General features: G+C 35.6%; 1 protein-coding gene across 1 annotated transcript in view; it reads right to left on the bottom strand.

Moving 5' to 3' along the window:
* Nucleotides 1-2,521: 2,521 nt before the first annotated feature.
* Nucleotides 2,522-19,943, bottom strand: part of LOC142342701 (uncharacterized) — a 257,026-nt gene continuing 239,604 nt past the window's right edge. The window contains exon 8 of the mRNA XM_075394207.1: nt 2,522-2,743. Within this exon, the coding sequence (XP_075250322.1) occupies nt 2,541-2,743 (203 nt within the window). The 3' untranslated portion in view covers nt 2,522-2,540. The remainder of the gene's footprint in view (nt 2,744-19,943) is intronic.

Below are 19,943 nucleotides of genomic sequence, written 5' to 3'. Positions count from 1 at the left end.
AGTTCAATGTGTTTGCCTTTCATCAACATTTCATATACTTTCGTTCTTTGTATCAAATTGTTCGTTTTCATCCTTTCCTTTCTTGATTTCCCGCTTCGTGATCAGACATGTTTGATCAAACCTTTTTCAGTTGCTTACAAGCACTTGAGTTTTTACTTTTAGTTCTTAATTCAAAATCAGTTGCTTCTCTCTCTTTGTCTCTCGCACCGCAAGTAAGCGAAAGCAAAATAAATTCCGATCTCGCTCCGCGAATCATACTTTTGAAAGAAGTTAGTTAACGCGCATCGCAAGTGACTGTCGAATTCAAATAGTGTATGACAGTTACATATCGACGTATAGCAGAAAAACAGAACGTGTATGGGTCTGTCTGCTAAAATTTTAATAGCTTTCTGATACCCAGTTTTTCTGATATCCAGTTGATAGTTATCAGATGGATATAACAAATGGATGTTATTATGTGCGCAAAGGTTTAAATGTCGTATGGGTTGTTTGAGGGTGCTCCTGGAACAAAAAATATATTTGAAATCTTGGATGCCATATAAGAATCATATATGGAATTCTTGGCAACCAGAGCAAGATCATTTAAGAAATTTTTCATGGCCTTTATGGATATTGTTCTTGGATATGGTTCCCAAGAAAGGTCAATCCGGGATAAAGATTGTCAAAGATTTCGTTTGTGTTGCAATGTTTTATACGCTTAAGGCCAATTTTTAAACAGTGCGAACAATTTTTTTGTAGTAACGTAAACAGGATAAGCTAAATCTGTGTTTCAACGATACAGGTTTTGCTTTTACTGAATCGTTGATAACAAACTCTTCTAAAGCAGATTCTCGGATTATAGATAGCAGCTTCTGCCCTTGTTATAGATATGAAAAACTGTTTTGCATGCAAGAAAATTTTATTTCACAAATCAAATGTTGTTGGTGCAAGGTTTCTAATTCAAAAAGCCTGATTTTTAGGGTTGGCTGACTGCTGAGATGTGGTGGCGACAAGGTCTACTCCACTTGATAGACTTATTATCTGAATTAGGCTCAGACATTAAAAACTTGTTTTAGACTCAAGGACATCATTGCTCTTACCCCACTGTACAGTTTGATAGATAACTCAAACATGCTGGTTTTAATCTATCTTCTAACAATACCTTATCCATTACTAACAAAAGGCAAAGAAAAAGTACTTTCGTGTGAATGTTTTCTCAGTTATCTGAAGATTACCCTTCCCATGTTAGGTAAAAACATTAAATTGATAATTTACAACGAGAATCACAGTTAGGTGCTCAAAAGAAGATGCCCCAGAGTTAGTTCAAGCGCTTCTCTCTGCAACGAAGCACGGAACAAATCGGAGGAACAATATTACAATAACCGTAATTGTACAAAAAATTATGCTTAATATAAAACATACAAAATGTCTTAGTATGATCTTGCAATGATTAGTAAGAACCACATATGGTCTTAGTATGTTTTCTAAGATTCCGTATAACCATATTATGCAAACGGTCTCCAGACACTGTTAGCCTACAAACCAAGTTAACCGAAATGTTATTCAGCCAAATTGAGGCACAAGATCGTGACCCTTTCTTACTTTGGCCACCTACTGCTATATTACCACATGCTACAATGAAATTCGGGTTGTAAACATAGCGGTCGGAAAAACCACTGTTTCTCAAATTTAAAAAGCAGTGTATTTTATTGTTGAGTTATGAGTAATTCATTTTTCAACTGTTTGAAAAATGAATTACTTGAGATTGAGAGAAAATTGAGAGCATAACAAAATGATGTTCACAGTAGAATTGAGACCTTTACAGCGAAAATTTATTTATATTATTAGTCGATAAATTAAAATAAACTTCGCAGCCAATTAAATTGCCTTCTGAAATGAGACCACCAAATTCTCAACCAATCATAACCGAGTATTTGAGAAATGAAATTTTAATATTTTCTAGTAAAAGAAAATGAAAGCGAATTAATGAAAATTAATCTTGAAATTATCGCAGGCCATGGCCATGCTTTAGCGGCTTATGGGACTTGATATGAAACTATCACAACCGAACAATTAACCCACTTACGTACTTTTCTTGGTAATCAACTAACAATTTAGGGTAATTAAAGGGAACTTTTTGCTTTCGGCTCTTTTTAAATCAAGTCAGGTTTCGGCGCTTTCTAACGTCGGCTCTTTATAACGTCGGCTTTCTTGCACGTATCCGTGATCAGTGTACTCTGAAATTATTTTTAAATTTACTTTAGATGCTCTTGAATTCACATAAAGTCTCTTTTCATGATTTCGGCACTCTTGAAATTATTTTCACTTTCGGCACTCTTAAACTTCGGCATAGTATTACGTCGGCATAGTTGTACGTAATCGTAATTAAGAGATCAAGATAGTGATTTGGGTGTGCGAAATGAATAAGAGTTTTATACAAAGTTGCAGTTGTAGGTGTATTACAAATTGCATAAAAGAAAACAGAATATGAAACTTGATGACTTGTTACGCTTTAAAAGCATGAAGTAGAGAGAAACATTGATCAACGTTGTAAAAATATATTACAATTTTTTGTTCAGAATGGTCCAAGGCAGACCCTTGAATCCCGGCAGCCCTTTGTTCACACCTGTTTCGTCATGTGAAGGATGCTTGATTGGGTAGTATACTGGGAGTCTGTTGGTGCCGAAGAGAGCTCCGAAGTCACCGAATGAGCCATATGTTAATATTACGACATCAGCCAGTGACAAAATGACGAAGTCGACTCCTGGAGAAGAATGACATAATAGGATTGAAGTTTTAACAATTAGAAAGCTACAGTTATGACTAAGAAACAAATTTCCGTAATTCCTATTTAATCTAGACGATATCTTAAGATTGAAGAGGAACAAAACTAGCATACCGAACATTTCTTACGTTGCTTTTGTTCGTTCATCCGGACCAGGGCTGGAGTTTTATTGCGTAAGTGATTAATTACAGCCCCTCTTAAGGTATAATGAAAGTAATGGCGGAATGGGGTGCGTCTACTTGTTTTATGATAGTTAAGCACATGATAAGAAATGATTATATTCCAGGTGACATGACTAACATTTCGACTTTTTGCAGAAGCTTTCAAAGCAATAGCAAATCTAAATTTCATTAAAATATAGAAATGCTGACTTATCTTGATAATTGTCTGATTGATGGCGTGCACTTGATGAGAAATCACCATAATTTCATCAAGATACTTGTTCCGACCTTTGTTCTGACCCCCTCCCTTAGTGGAAGAGGAATTGCATGCTCAGCTGTTTTCTTTGTTAAGTCAGCTTTAGTGGGTCGAGAAATATTTATTGTACGAGAGGTATCAACGGAAAGCCTGTCGAGCGCAGATGGTGTAATTAATTAGCTTTTCGCAAACTCCATCTATCAAATTTGGCTGGGCTGCTACAGATCACACAATACGGGATCTCTTTATGTATGCCAGTCAAACTTGACAAAAGATATAACAAATCGAAGGCAAAGATATATGCCTAAGACCTGTCTGTGCTATAAGTCTCAATTTAAAGTAGTTGGGGGGCTGAAAAGTTCAATTAATTAAATAGATAGTTTAAATGAACAAGCTTACACTGAGTAGTATTAAACCGGGTTGAGCTGTTACTCGATTGTGTTGTTGTTAAATGATTGTGTCGATGAAAACTTCTTCCAGTTGATTTCTCACAAGTATGTTCTGTTGGAAAATTTGCTAAGTTGGAAATCTTTACTAAAATTTCTGTTTAAATTTAGGAATTTATTTTGCAAGAAAAATGAAGCAGTTGTCTGCTGCTCGTCGCTGGCTCTGTTATTTGTCTCTCTAATTTTATTCCGTCCCACTTCGCTGAGAGAAACAATTAATTCCTCTCAGCTCCGTTTGGGCCGATAGGGAGCGAATCACAAACTCACGTTCATAGTGAGGTGCTTCTTAATTTTCCTATTGGCCGAGAAGGCAAGAGAATTAACTCTTTTTTATCTCACGGAAAAATTATTGAAACTCCAAAAAATAATAAAAATCTAAAAAGCTGAGAGCATCAATTATTGATTTCGTAGGCGCCTGTTTTCTGCTTTTCCCCTCTTCTAAAACCGCAACAATTATGGTTTTCTTGGGGGCTTTTTATGAGACTCTATTGTCTTTTCCCCTGAAGCAATCTGCTTCATCTTTATTGAACTTGGGGGGAAAGATCTGCATTGCAACTGTCAAAAGCAGAAGTAATTTAAATCAAAAGAAACTGTGGTTTTACAGGCCGCCTACGTTCAACAATGTACATTTTCTATCCTGGATATAAGCGAGGAGATCCAGGCCTAAAGTTGTGTTATTTAAATAAGTCGAACTGAGTTGTTTAAATACTTGTGTACTGGTAGTCTTAACAAGCGTTAGTTTGTTTAGCGCGCGGCGAAAGAATGGTTAATTAGCGCCTAAATACGTTCGCTCTAATGCGGGATTAATTATCCGCTCATTTGTAACGGCTCTCGTAATACTACAGCTCACCCCGATTTTTAAGATAGAAAAGAAAATGATTAAAAAAAAGAATTATATTGCATCGTATATAATTTTATTGCGTTTGGAACATATAATTGAGTTACTACAAGTTCAGATAGTTATGAAATTAATCGCAAAGGGCGATAATGGTATGCTATAAAATTAATCGCAAAGGGCGATAATGTTGTGCTGTATTATTCGAAAAATTCTGGGGGCAAAATGACTGGACTTGGCACTGGACTTTTTCCATCGTCTTCGATCAAAAGAACCTCTTGTATATCTTGACTGTCATCGCATGGCTCTGGGGTCTTCTCGTGCTTAGGGATCAGTGACTTTATTAGTTTTTTTGTTTTTGCCTCTTCATTTTTTCTTTCTCTAACTTGCAGTTCAGTTGTTTGACCTGTTCAACTAATTCCTTGTTTGCCATTCCTAGCTTTTTGTTAGCCGACGTTATTTCAAGATGCTTCTGAGCAAATGCTTTGTTAATTTGCTTCAGGTTGCTTTCTTCTGTTTTTTGTAGCTGTTTTGTTAGGACGTACTGCCTTCTCCAGTAGTCATCACTTGTTGTTCTTCCTTTCTCTGTATTGCTCATTTGCAGACTTTCGAATTTCATTTGCAGTTCCTGCAATTCCGTCTCTTTGATGAACAATTCCTGTCTGAATCTCGTATTTTCCGAAATTAGGGATTCTCTCGTGATTTCGTTCTGTTCATTAGTTGAAGGAAAAGCAGTTATAGCCGCATATGGTACATTAGCGTAAATGTCCAGCTGATTGTTCCTGATGTTATACGTTTTTGTGGTCGGATTTCGGTTTTTAATCCTCCATATATTTTGGTTGTCGTTCAAAGAGAAGTCTTTAAGAATGGGTAGTTCGCTTGCTTTCATGAAGAGGTCTTCTCCTGTAGTGATATTGCTCACTTTGACCCTTTCGGATACGGCGAATTTATTATACTCAGTTTTTAGCGCATATTTGAGGTTTTTTTCGCTTCTCTTGTTTTCTGTATGTCTAGGCAGTGAGGGATGTTTTTTCTATCACCTTCCGTTAACAGGTCGTTAATATTTGACAATTTCTTGATTTTTTCAGCGTGATTGGTTTGATGATTTCCTGGAGCTGGTCTCTTGCGATTAACTATCCAAGTGTTTTGCGGATCATATTGACTGGAAGTTGATGGAGGTGCAATGGTTGTAAATGGAGGCTTTGAGAAGATAGGAGGCTGGGAAGAGTGGGTTTGTGTTTGTTCTTGTTGTGTTGTCACTTGTTGATGTTGATTGGGGATTACCACGCTTGCGAGTGTGGGTCTGGTAGTCATTCTGAGTGTTTCTTTGTTAATGATCTAAAATATTTTGATTTTGGTTAGCCTGTGTCATCAATATCACACATTATGGCTTCCTTTCAAGTTTGCAATTGTTTTGCTAATATAAAAAAGTATTCTATTGTAAAAATGTTTTTGTAAGGTTTTGTTGCTAACTGCTTTACTTAAAAATTATAATGCTAAATGCATTTGTTAATAAAGTTTGGTAGAAAATCGTTTGTTTTGCTAAATGCAAAGTTAACTTTAATAAAGGGAGGGGGGGCAATAATAAAAAAAATTTTTATACTTATGCCAGGCGGGCAGCCCTGGCACAAGTACGTCTTTCTCCGCTGCCCGGAGGTGTGAGTCTTGGGGCGTGCGTCACACTAACACGGCTGCAACGACCCGTGCAGCTGGGGAGACAACCTTGCTTTAGCTGAAAGAAGGAAATTTTTCGGGTCGTTTTTGGAACTTTCAGTTATCGTGTTAGTGTTCTGAATTATTTAGGTTCAAAAGCCAGGGGGGCAGGCTGGAGAAAGCTGAGGTAACCCCTTCCCGAGGAAAAGTTAAAAGAGAGAAAAAAAGATCGTTTGTACTTGAGTTGTTTTTGGTTTATTAGACAACGTCATCTAAAAAATTTTTGCAAATGGGACATTTTTTCTGCTTATTTATGCACACTCGACAGAATCGGTGTTCGTCATGTTGGGAAAAATGTGGGTGTTTTGTTACTCCTAATTCTGTTTTCATTTCTTTGCATAAATTGCATCGGAAGTAGGATGTTATCAGGACGGGAAGACAAGGTCGAAGACAGATGGGACATTTAGGGTTTGGGTATCTTTTAAAAAGTGCTTTTCTGCAAGGAATACATACATAGTGGGGATTTTCTTTGGGGAATTGCTTGTGTAGTTTTTCTACAATAACGGTTTTTCGTGAACATATAGGGCAGATAATGTCCTTATGGGGATAGAACCAACGGAAACCGTCGAATAGGGATTGTGAAAGACCCATCGAGTGACTGTTCTCTTATTTTCCTTAGATAGAAACAGGAAAACCTTTGAGAAACTGCAGTAGGATGAGGTTAATAAGGAACGATATTGCAAGCAAGGTAATTAGGATTAAGATAAATATTTTTGTGGATAGGTCTAGATTGGTCATTTTCCGTATCTGGAGAAAATGGAAAGGAGGTAGTGATTAATAAAAAGGGATATTGCCAATGCGCATTAGAGAACAAATAGAATAATAAACAATGTTATGGGTTACATTTTGTCAATTCAATGAGTAGTGCAGAACTAGGGTGAAGGAGGTGATTTGCTCCTGGTAAAAACTGAATTGAATTAGGGATATCGATTGGATTAAAAATAAAACTAGGGAAGGAAGTAAAATTTTGGATGTTCTTGGACTCATTTTAGATTATGTGGTTGTTTTTTTGCAACGAGGGCATAATTTATAATCTTCTACGCAGAATTTACAAAAGTTGACGGGCTTATGATCACTGTGATGAAACATTTTTGCAACAGAGTATTGAAATCTTGTTTGTTTGCAAATATCACATTGAAACCAGTTAAAGATTGAAAAGATAACATTAAATTTAGAGCATTTAGGACAAAAATCGTAGCCCATATCGTTTATAACATATTGGTAACAGAGCAGACACATTACGTGGGGTAGTTCGTTAGGGGGGTTTTCGTGTAATTTCTTGAAAACAATTGTTTCACGTCTGCAGCATAAACAAATTAATGAGACCGGTTTGGATTCTATAGTATTGGTTTCTTTGTCAATTGTATTCATTTTTGAAAGATTGTTATTGGAAGGAATTATGGGATTGGCACAGTTGGGGGATTTGGTTGCTGATTATTTTGGGATTTTATTGTTTGGTCTATTACTAATATAACTATTAACATCAAAAATTTGAAAGGAATACTTACAACTACGAGAAAAACGGTTAAAACGAAGGAGAAGGCTGCTGCAATAATCATAAGGGCCATTAATAAAAAATCAAGTACTTTGGGAATAAACATTTTGGATAATTTGTGAAGGTAGTTTTGAATTAAGGATTTTACCACGGGTTGTTTGGGTCAATTGTTTGTTTGCATAAGGGGCATTTAGTAGTTGTGAAGGTCATACACTGCAAACAAATTGATTTTTCAGGGTGTAGGCTTTTGAAGTGGCTGTGGCAAGTGGATAACTTTTTGATTTCTTGACAAGAATCATACTGGAAATAATGGCAATGACTGATTGTATAAATGGGAGTTACGCAAATGGGGCATTTAGGTTGGTTCCAATATTTAAATAATTCGTTTCTACAAGGAATGCAAGCAAAATGCGGGGGCTGACCATTTGGGTTTTTGTGCAATTTTTTGAATTGACGGCAAGGGAGATAACAAACAGGGCATTCAACTTTAGGGGTTGTATCAATTTGAGGTTGCTGAGACGATATCTTCAGAATGTTTCCCATTATAAGGACAAATTAGAAAGATTCGGGTATACGAGTTCTAATCCATGGTGTTCAAGTTCGTTGGGGATAGTTACATTTAGATCTGCAATAGTAAAAAAGAAATTCCAGTGTTTCTCGTTTGGATAAATGTAATAATGATTAATGGTACCGGTGCTTAAAAACATATAAGTTATCTTGATACATGCTTTATACTGTGTGAAACAAATATTGAACCATCTTTCTACTTTAACAATTTTAATTTTTTCCTTACCAATAAACAAAATCATTTTAGTTTTAACAATTTGGAAAGAAATGAGGGGAAAAGAACAAATTGATCAGAAAAAAAAAGGATAGAATAAAATGAAGAAGAGGAAAGGAGAAAAAAAATTTTTGTGGAGAGCAAGTTATGTAAAACAAATTACTTTACTGAAGAGCGCCCAAGTTGACTGGGAAGTGCTCTTCGATATCGATGAGTGCGAGAAAGAATTCCCAGTGCATCATTCCCATGGTGACTCGAGTAGAACCCTCACATCCACGTTCGTAGTCAGTATAATGTATGATTATACAGGGCTTTATTTCTGCAGTGGGAGTTTCAATGAATGATTTCTCGAGGGATTCTACTTTGACTAGTCGCTCAACAAAGTGGAACAGCATTATAGGAGATCTAAATTAAAAGGGATTTTGGAACCATTTAAAGCTTGGGATATATTTATAAAGAATGTCCAATAGGGGGAAGATGGTGTTAAGGTAATGGTTCCATCAGTCCAAGTGTTTAAATATTCAAAATGGAGTATTAATTGTGGGATTACTCTGTTGCTTTTTGTCGTGACAAATGATTTTTCAAAAAATTGTATTTGTATAAGGCAGTTTTGGTATGAAAATATCATTGCTGCTTTTAATTGTTAATAGTTTCCAATTCTTTAGTAATGAAATCGTTTGGAGAACAATCACTTTTCGGCAATTCAAAATAAAGATTGTGAGGTACACAGTTTGGGTTTTCTAGAATAAATAGGAAGAATTTCCAATGAACTGAAAGAGGATTAATAATTATTAAACAAATTTTTTCACTTTGGATTTCTTTGAGCGTTACTAGCATAGTAGGTACAGGAGTTGGGTATGCATCAAAAGATCGTTGAATTTTTTGTAACTCTACAAATTTATTGTTAACTGCAAATATCATAGTTTAGAATGATACCTAAGCAATGTAGATTGGATGTTGTACTTGAAATACCGAGTTCTCTTTGAATGCTAGAATAATGGTGAATTCGGCGAACTGAGGATGAGTAATGAAAATAGTTAAAAGTCTGTAAATATTTGTCATGGGTTTTTTCGCGAAAGTCATTATACTTATAGCGGAAACATAGTATACGGCTAATAGCTCAAAATTTTGGTTTCCGATTCTGATTTGTAAGTTTCTATTAGTTAAATGAATCATTTTGCTGATCTAGCTCATTTGGCAGACTATTAGGGTCGAATTGTGCTAAATACACGAAATAATTCCAATACAACGAATGAGGGGTTAAAATCACAGTATCGTTTTCCCAAGTGTCCCAAAACTCAAAATTTATAACGATTTGCGGGAAAATGTCTCCGTGATTTTCTTCAAAAGTTTTCTTTTTTTGATAAATTGTAACGAGTCTATCTTGAAACAAAAAGTACATTAAAGGAAGCGTTTTAGTTGTTAATTAACTTATTGTTTTTCATTTCAAAACTATGTATAAAAGTATGTAAATGTAAAAAAAAGGATAAAAAAGGGTGTGTCAATTATTTCTGAAAAGAGGATTATTGACAACGATTGATATTTATAGATAATATATCAATCGGATTCACTGAGGCAAAATCGGAGTATGGGAAGAGTGCAGGCAATAGCTAGATAGACATAGTTGCGATTACATAGTTGAAAATGGATTATAAGAATTAAAAAGCAAGGAAGGAATCCACACATGTCTCTTACAGGAAAAGTCAAAGTCTAATAATATTTTTCTTCAAACGCTTTGAAACAATTTTGTATTCGACTCCAATGTTTACAAAAGTAATTGTGTCATCAATCAGGGCTCTTAACAATGAGAAGTATTGAAAATTTGAATGCGGTACGTCCAAGTCTATAATGTCACTGAAGTAGAAAGATGCAACTCTAATAGTTACAGTAGTTTTTAAATCGGAAAGACTTGAGGATATTATATGTCCGGTGTATTGTCCAAATCGAATGAATAAAGCGTTAGGCTGTTTTATGAATTTGGGTTGCATAGCATAGCATCCTTGAGGTGTATCTAAACAAGATATTAATTAACTTATAGAGTTTAATACAAATAATTTTTTTTGATTTTTGAGACAAATTATTTTTTTATGAAAAAGATGATTTTTTTTATTAACAGCTTTAAGGAGGTGCCACCACACTTAGAATGGTTGCATCATTTTGTGGTTGTGGTTGATGTGACGCCAGATTTGGGTATTCTACTTTGTTATTTTCTGTATGACAATGCTCATCAATTTTATTTTCTCTTGGTTGATCCTCAACGCATTTGTAAGTTTTTTCTATTGTGCTGTAAGGTTTGTAATTACTAAACGGTAAAAAATGATTGTTGTTCTGCGGGGCCGACGGTTTGGTTTCGTTAGAGAATACCGGTGTAAAGAACGATAAGATACAAAGATTATATGTTGCTCCTAATAGAATTTTCCAAAAACCCATTGTTTTGTTGGATATTTTGTGGATTTCGAACGCTCTTATGATTGTTACGATTACATCAGTTAAGAATTTTATGCACAAGAAACAAGCAAAATAAACTCCAATTTTTTCCAGATAAAAAGTGATGATTCCAAAAGTGCCTTTGAACTGGTCTGTAAAAAATGTAGGTGAAAGAAGAGAATCTAGATAAATTTGTCTGTTAATTCCCATTGCTGACGCATAGATATCTTTTTGAGAATAGTCTATGCTTCTTCCTTCTAGAACTTCTCTTGAAATTTTTGTCAAAACAGATTTTGAAGCTTCCGAATGCAAGATATTGTCCCAAAACGATTTAAGTTGATTTGGTGTGTAAATTCAGGCACGTTGCGATTCGTAACCGGTAAATTTTGGAATAGAACTAATAACTCTTGAAGAGAATATTTTTGGCGGTTGTAAAGGAACAGGTGCTGGCATCAAATGGTACCATGAATTTTCATTATCAATATCTAATTGGTAGGCATTTTTGTAGCCTCCAACACAATCTACTTCGTTTGCAAAAGGGTAGGTTTGTCGAGTAATTGGGTCGACGAACATAGTCCTACCATCATAATGAATAGGAATCCTATCATAACACTGTTCAGGAACCTGAAGTGGTGAGTTTCGTTTTGGACAGTGGTACAGCCAACCTATGCTACCATCTGTGTCTAAGAACATGGAGCGGTTGCCGGTTAACATATATCCAGCTAAACGATTGTTTTGGATAGCCTGCATTAATATCAATTGTTTTTGAGTTCGGTCAAGTTCGCATTGCTCTATGACCAAACCTTTCCATGCTTGTTTTATTTGCATGTAATTATGATATATGACAAAATCCATTTTTACCGCAAGGTTAAGATCATAGTCTAACTTGTCTTTGTCTAAGTGTTCCCATGCAACAAAACCGTTGTCGGATGTTCGGATCTGTTCATCTGAAGGCTTCCTATTAAACCCATTTACACTTAGGCTATTGTCAGGTTCAACACGAAGTTTATGAAAAAATTGTTGAGTTTTTGTTTTATAAGGTTTGCCAGTCTTCATATTAAATCCGCCTTTATAAGAAACATATAAAGAATCTAAATTTGTTCTGTAAATAAATTCTGGTTTTCCACACACCTTTTCTTTTTCATCAATTACTCTAATTTTTATGTCCATTTCAGCAGGAGAATACGTTCCTGGTCCTTCATAGGGCGTCTCCGATTTTTCATCACTCACTATGAAATACTGTACGTTACCAAGTTCGTTTTCATGTTTTAGCATTTTTGCGTTTTGTGAAAATCTTTTAGTAACTATACAATTTTCCGGTGCCTCCCAATTGTATGCAAAGGGGTCGAGTGATGTCGAATGACAACCTCCTTCTGAGAGGGCACAAGGAAGTTTTAGTCCTTGACTGTTATAGACAGTTCTGTCATTAAGATCAATATCGAGTACAGTTTCTTGCATCAGGGTTTCAAAAGAGAAGTGTTTAATTTGACCACGATTATCACAAGATGTTGATGATTCACCTTCAAGATCAACTCCCTGGTTTTTATAGGAGACAGTTTTTATTCCATGTTTTATATCAATTTCCATGTCTTCATCGTCAAATTCGGTAACAGTAATTTTTCCAGTTTTATTAGCATTTAGGCATTGTTCGGGTGAAACAATAATATCGTATGTTATTATTGGAGCGTTGTGTACAATTGATGAATGGGAAAACATACCACAATTATAACGAATGAGCATTGCAGTGACTTTGCACATAAGAGCTTTAACAAAGGTCCGATAAGACCGTTGATAAAGTGTTACATGTGTATCAACCATCTGAATATTTTCGGGTGTAATTTTGCAAGGAGAAACTTGTGTTAAAGCATACATTTTATTTTCTTTCATTTTAGAGCAGTCATAATGAATGACCTTAAGTTTGTTAGACACGTCATTAATATCCTCAAAAGGAGGTCCAGTAGCGTTAATAACTATAGAAAAAGTACAAAAGTAGAAAAGACTTATAAGTAAATAAGAAAAATAGAGTTTATCAAAACAAGGATATCTTTTCATCCTGTTCTTTTTTTAGCGCTTCAAGTCGGGAATTAAGGCTATGAGTTGTAGTAATAGGCACTGCCAGTAAATGTTGACTGGATTTATTGCTACCTAAAACAAAGTTAAGTAAATCCGGCTTGATAGCGTGATGGCGGCTTGGCCGAGCGACTAGAAGTTCGCCTATTATTATTATTATTTTCTAAAGTTTGTAAATTAGAAGGTCCTTGTTCCGATGTATTAGGGCGGAGAGGACTTAAATTAGGGTCTAGAGGTATTCTAGAATTGTGCTGTGGGCAAGGAGTTGAACTTCTTGTTCGACTACCGCTAGGTAAGTGTGTTTGGACTGGAGGTGGGTTATTACGACCACCTGAACTTGCTTCGTTGAATCCAGAATCGAAATTGGTAGGTGTTCGGTCAGGGTCGAAGTTCTGCACAGGGGAGTCTCTTCGTATGAAATTATCCACGGGGAAATATTCGGTGTTAGTGGGGCTTTGGAAGGAGAATTTAGTCAAAGGACTATTGAGTTTATTCATCTGACTTGTCATTAGATTATTATAAAATGTGTCACAATTATTTTTATCTATACCATACTCTAGGGTTAACTCTGGTATAGTTTCAGTAGCTGGGTAGTACTCGACTAGGTGATTTCTATGAGCGACCTTCCTGGTGGCCGGGTTGCTATCTAAAGTTAATTCATAGTTAACATTGGTTAGTTTTTTTTCTACAGTATAAGGACCTGATCTTAGTTCATGTAGTTTTTTTGACTTTCCTAACTCAATTTGATGGTTTTCCATTAGAACTTTTTGTCCAACCTCAAGTGGCTTGCCTAATTTGTGTTTGTTTCTATGTTTATGTGCGCGGTTATTGTTTTCTAAGCTCTTTTTATAAGCGTTATTGTATATTTGTTTGAATTGGTTTTCTCGTATAAGCAACGAATTGTTAATAGTCGGTTTTAGAAGTTTGTCAATTTCGGTGTTTTTTGAAGTTTGCAAGGTATGCCTGTGAAGAGGCAGGTCTTTGCAGAACTCGGAAGAGCATGTGAGTTGTGAATTTCGTAGGAGTCCTAACTTAAGTGACAGAGGTATCTGTGGTTTTTGTCCGAACACAATTTCATAAGGTGAGATTCCAGTACTAGCATTTGGAACCGTGTTATGAGAAAAAGCAAATTTTGGTGCCAGTTTGTCCCATTTACCTCGAGCTTGTTCTAGAAAAATTCGGAAATGTGCTCCTAGATGTTTGTTTTGGATCTCGACTTTACCATTAGTCCAAGGCGCATAAGCAGTTCGAGGTGCGGGTGTTATACCTAATTCATGAATGTAACTCGCAAAATCTTGGTTCATGAATGCCGAACCCTTATCATAAACAAGTTTTTGTGGTATTCCAAAAGACAAGATGAAATTTTCTAAAGCTTTTATGGTGTCTACTGCGTCTGTGGAACGTACAGGGTATACTTGAATGAAACGCGAAAATGAATCGACAATAACTAAACAATGGTGTTTACCGTTTGATGGAGGATTTAAAGGTCCTTTGTGATCAATGTGGACCGTATGAAAGGGGAATGGGACTGTATCAGTCCACTTTTCGAGAGGTGCTTCGTGGAGGTCTCTCCGTTTTTGCTTATTTTTCTGGCATTCAAGGCAATCAGCAATTAGGTTTTCAATCCATTTATACATTCCGGGCCAATAAAAAAATTGTTTTACGTTAGCAAGTGTTTTATCTAAACCTACGTGACCTGACAGTTCACAATGAGCTAACTGAAAAACTTTAAAGAACAATGACAGTGGTACGCAAATTTTTAAGTATTCAATATCTGGCTCGTCTGTTTGTTGTTGGATACATAAGATGTTGCCTACGAAACTCAGTTTTTCAAAGTTATTAATGTATGACATTATGGCTTTAGATTGTCGGAATTCAATTTTCTTTTCATCTTTGTTATTGTTCGTCCTTAATTGGCGAATTTGTTGTATCACTGGGTCTTTTAATTGTTCTTGGCAAATTACCGATGTATTTAAATCAACTTCTTTAGAGAAGATTGTCAGTTTATCGATGAGTTCTCTTGCATCTTGTATTTTTGTATTTTCGGGAAATTTTTTTGCTAATTCGGTTTTGTCTATACATGTGCTATTTTTTACGAGAAAAACTTTATCGTATTCTAGAGGGAATCTGTACTCCGAGTCTGTGGTATTAGTTTGATCAATGTAGAGTTTGTCAAAATCTAATTCCGGTGACTGGTTCTCATTGAACAATTCAAATTCCGAAATTGGGTCAAAATTTTGTTCGGTTATCCCTTCATCAGGGTAGGAATCAATTTCTGTATAATGATCAGACGTTTCGTCTTCCTCCTGTTCTGATACAGGGGTTATTTCATGTTTGCGGTGACGCCTATAGTGGTTAATTGATGAACCATACGAGAAATCTTCCGAAATATTGTTTATTGAGCAAAGTCTGTTTTGATTATTGTCGTACTTTTGCTTTACCATTTTGTCATTTTTGAAAATGAATTTGTCGATACCCGTTATGCTTTGTTTTAGGATTGGAAAAAAATCATCTGCTGGTCCCTTTTCATTATCACGCAAAATCAAGTATTTTTCCTCATTGCCACGCTCGTCGTAAAAACTAATGTCTTTTGGTATCTTTTTGTGTTTAAGTTGATACTTGTCCAGATCTTTAAATTTTACATTGCGACTTAGGATGTCGGGAAAAGCTAAGTTTTTTCCTTCAGTCCAAATAATTTTCAAGTTCTGAAATTGAGATATTACTAACTGGTATCTAAAAAACCTGTGAGAGAGTTTTCCTCTTCTACCCCATAGATACATTAAAGGCTTATGGTCGGTGTACACATATACTGGATGGGGAGAACCAATTAGGTAATGCTCATAAGTTTGTAGTGCAGATATTATACCGCAAAGTTCGCGTGCTGTGGTGCTCATTTTTTGTTCCTCTTTAGTGTAAATTCTAGAGTTAAAAGACACTATTCGTTTCCCTTCTGGAAATTCTTGAACGAGAATTGAGCCTACTCCTATAGAAGAAGCGTCTACATGCACGTGGAAAGGGTATTTAGTATCAGGTATTGCTAAGATAGTATCTTCGCTAATCCTGTTTTTAATGTCGTTAAACAGTTTTTCGTGTTCTGTTGTCCAGACAAATTTAGTTTCTGTGCGGGTTAGGTCATAAAATGGTTTGCAGTCAACATGCAAATTTTTGATGTACATGCTGTAGAATCCTAAGCAACCTAGAACTCTCATGACATCACGTTTGTTTTCAGGCGACTTAAGTGCTTTTAAATCTGCTACTCGCTTCTTGACTGGTTGTATCCCATCTTTACCTACTACATGTCCCAAGAACTGTACTTTCCTAAGGAAAAATTTAGTCTTTTCAGGTTGAGCTTTCAAACCAGATTTCCTTAAAAGTTCATGGTACTTGTCAATTATTTCAAACATTTCGGTTTCATCTTGCGCTTGCATGATGGTGTCATCAATGTAGGTTATAGCTTGTTTTTTTCTAATTAATGGTGCAAAATGGATAGTCATTATACGACTGAAGAAATTAGGTAGACCGCATAGGCCGTAAAATCCGCGTTCAAATGTGTATTGCTTTGGACCAATTACAAAACTTACCAGCTGTTTGGTTTCCTCAGTTAGAGGGACTTGGTTATAGGCTGAACAAAGATCACTGGTTGTGAAGAAATTACCTTTTAATCTAGTTAATAGACTTCCGATTGGTTCGAGTGGCCATGAATATCGACTAAGGTCTGTTATTGAATTCAAATATCGGGCATCTATAACCAGTTTTACTGTGTTCCCCTTGGGTAGGATTATGATTGGATTAATAAATTCTGATCCCATTTCTTTATCATTACCCATTTCCCGGATTATACCTGTTTTACACAGTTGTTCCAAAAGGTTTTCTAGTTTTTCCTGATAATGTAATGGTACTTTGGATGGTCTTTGTTTTGTCAAAGTTGAATTAGGTAAAAGTTTAACATGAAACTTTTGTTTTATCTTTCCAACATCGTATTTGTGTTGAGAGTAAACGTCTTTATTTTTAGTTAAAGTCCTCAGTAACTTGTCTAAGTTTTCGTCATTGATATCAGCTTGACTGAAATCAAATTTTTTGAGAAACGCTTGATCGGTTTTGTCAAATCTGTTAAGTTTTTCTTTGGGAAGTTCAACGGGTCTGATGTTCTCATCAGTTGTTTCTAATTGTGGCTTGAGATCCTTGAGGTCGTCGCTAAAGTCTGTTTCTAATTCGTAGTTGTTAGTAAAATCTTGTTGCTTTTTTCGCTTTTCTGTTTTCTTTTGTTTTTCAGGAGTTTTGCCTGCAAAGAAATTTTGAATTTTTGAAATTTTTAGACCTTGTTTTTCACTAACATGGAATATTTGATCCCAATTAGTGTCACTATTCATTAGGTGGTTTATGAATGCAACGTTGTCAACTACAGAAAATTCTGGGTCTTGTCTAATTTCAATGTCTTCTAAAGTGTGCCCAATAGGACCCTTTTGGATGACAACCGTGTTGTTTTGAGGATTGTTTAGCATTATTGGTAATTCTTTTTCTTTTCTAAAACACTGAACGTTGTAAGTATAAATTCCTTGGGCTTGCAGTTCACTTCCAATTACGAAGGAGGTTCCCTTTCTGAAGAATTCATTCGGAGGTCTAATTGATATTACTCGAGTTGATTTTGGTGCTAATGGTAGTTGCTGGTCAAGAGTTACAATTTTGTAAGAGCTAATGTATGGATAGCTTTTCGTTTGGTATCTAGATAATGTGACGGCTACTTCAGGGTAAGTTTTTAAATCAATTTTTGGAGTGGTTAGGTCAATAGATTTTACTGTAGATTCAAGGAAATCCATTCCCAACAAATTCGGCTTGCAACCATCTTTGGCTGAAACCCATGTGGTAACTTCCACTTGATACTTCCCTTCAATGTCGAAAGAAGTTTTGAAGGTAATTTGACCTAGAAGTTTTAGTTTCTCACCATTAACCGCTAAAGTATGATTTTTTGAAGCTTTCATCTCAATGTGTTGTAATTTACATAGTTCAAGATAAGTGTGGTAATTAATTATAGAGCTTGATGCTCCTGTGTCCAATAAAAACTGTGTTTCTAAGCCGTTATTTTTATTTTTGTCTCCGACGGATTGGTATAAATTAATGTAAATATGTGAGTAACTTGCTTTGTTATCGGTAGTGTTTATGAACGGAGACCTGTCTAGTTTAAATACTCGTCGTTGTGATTCTCATTATTGTAATAGTCTCTGGAAGTTTCATTGGTAAAGTGAACTCGAGGGCTTCGCCCTTCACTGTTATCTCTTGAATGAGTATTATTGTTTTGTCTAGTAGGTGTCCTATCCCGGTCATGGTCTCTACTCCTATCACGATATCGATTATCTGATCTTGGAGGACCGTTGCTTTGTCTATCCCTACTATTTTGCCTATTGTTATCTCTGTAAGAGTTGTTTCGATAGTTATTTTGTCGTTCCTGTGATCGGTTATCGTAAGAAGATGATCGATAATTGTTTGAAGAGTTTGATGGGTACGGTGATCGATGTCGGTAGTCTGACCTAGAGTTGTTTTGATAATTGGATTGATTTTGGTTATAACTATTTCTATGTCTGTCCCTAGAATTTTGATTGTCATAATTGTTTGATTTGTAATTTTGTTGACCTGGTGAATGGCTCCTACTACGTTTATAATTATCTGTGAACTTTTCTCGTTGTTGAGGTGGGTTTCGGTTTTCGTTTTTAAAGTCTTTATACTTGAAGCAGAAAGCTATTGTGTGACCTGAACGTTTGCAAAACTTGCAGAATCTAGTCTGGTTTTGTTTGAATCTGGGATTGTCGTTGTTGTATGTGGCGTTTATTTTATGATCTTTCATTAGATTTGCAATTTCTGTGAGTTGGTTTTTTAACCCTTCTATTTCTATTTTATTGTCGATACTACTTGAGGCAGTACCCGTGAATTCACTGCTAACAGAAAAACTTAAGTCTTTAGTTGCTACATGATCCTGTAATTGTTGCCAAGTTGTAGCTGGGTTTTCTATTAACCGCTGATGTGCCTTTTGCTTGAGTGTAGGTGGCGTTAATCCTCTTACAAAGTACTCCATACACTTAGCGTTACGCTGGTCGTTGTTAAAATCTGGATCTGGCCATCCTTTTTCAACTGCTTTTGTTACTCGGTGTGTATAGCTTTTTATCAACTCATCTGGTTGCCTTTTAATACTCTCGACTTCAATTCTTTTCCTATACTTGTCCTTTGCATCAGTAAAACGGGTAATGAACTGATTTCTAACTTCGTTCCATGCTAAACCTGGTGCTAAGGTTTCAAACCATTGGGCTGCGGGCCCACGCAAAACCGAACCAAACAACGCTTTTTGTCTAGCGTCGTATGCTGCTTGCAAATCAGCATCCGCAGGATCTCTTGTTCCTAGTGAGAATTGGATTTTTCTTTGTATTAAACTAAAGAATTCCTGGGCATCTTCAGATGGGTCTAAACCTGTAAATTTCTCTAACGCTATGTCGGGGTACGCAACAACGTTCGCTGCCATGTTTTATTTTAGTGTATGAAAAGAATATTTTATACGAAAGTACTATTAGTTTGGGTAATTAGTGTAGAAAATATTTTTGTTATAACAATTAAGTAATAAAACACTAATACTAAAGTAGAAAGTTGAACTGTTTGTTTTGTGTTATGAATTTTATTTGTTTAGGACCGTTTAATGATTGTATTTTAATTTCAAAGTTCTTGCCGTTATCAGTGCTAAAAACTTCAACCCAAGAGTAAATATCGGTTTGCTCAACGGTAAAATTTAATAACCAAGGATAAGTGCTTTCAGAGTGTTTAAATTCAACAGAGTATTGGTGAAATCTGTTTATTTTTGAAAATCTAATTTGTGTGACAAATTCTGTTTTTATAAGTAATTTAACTCTATCTGGTAAACTCGGATCGTCAGGAGAAACGTTGATGTATTTGGGTTTAATGATTTTTAAGATTTGTAAACCAAACGGGGGAATTTTATTTTGGTGGCTCATCCA

This window comes from Convolutriloba macropyga, chromosome 7 (genome assembly GCF_964194025.1).
Source record: "Convolutriloba macropyga chromosome 7, txConMacr16.3, whole genome shotgun sequence".
Lineage (NCBI taxonomy): Eukaryota > Metazoa > Xenacoelomorpha > Acoela > Convolutidae > Convolutriloba > Convolutriloba macropyga.
The sequence above is the reverse complement of the archived record's forward strand: the minus strand, read 5'-3'. Positions and strand labels throughout refer to the sequence as shown.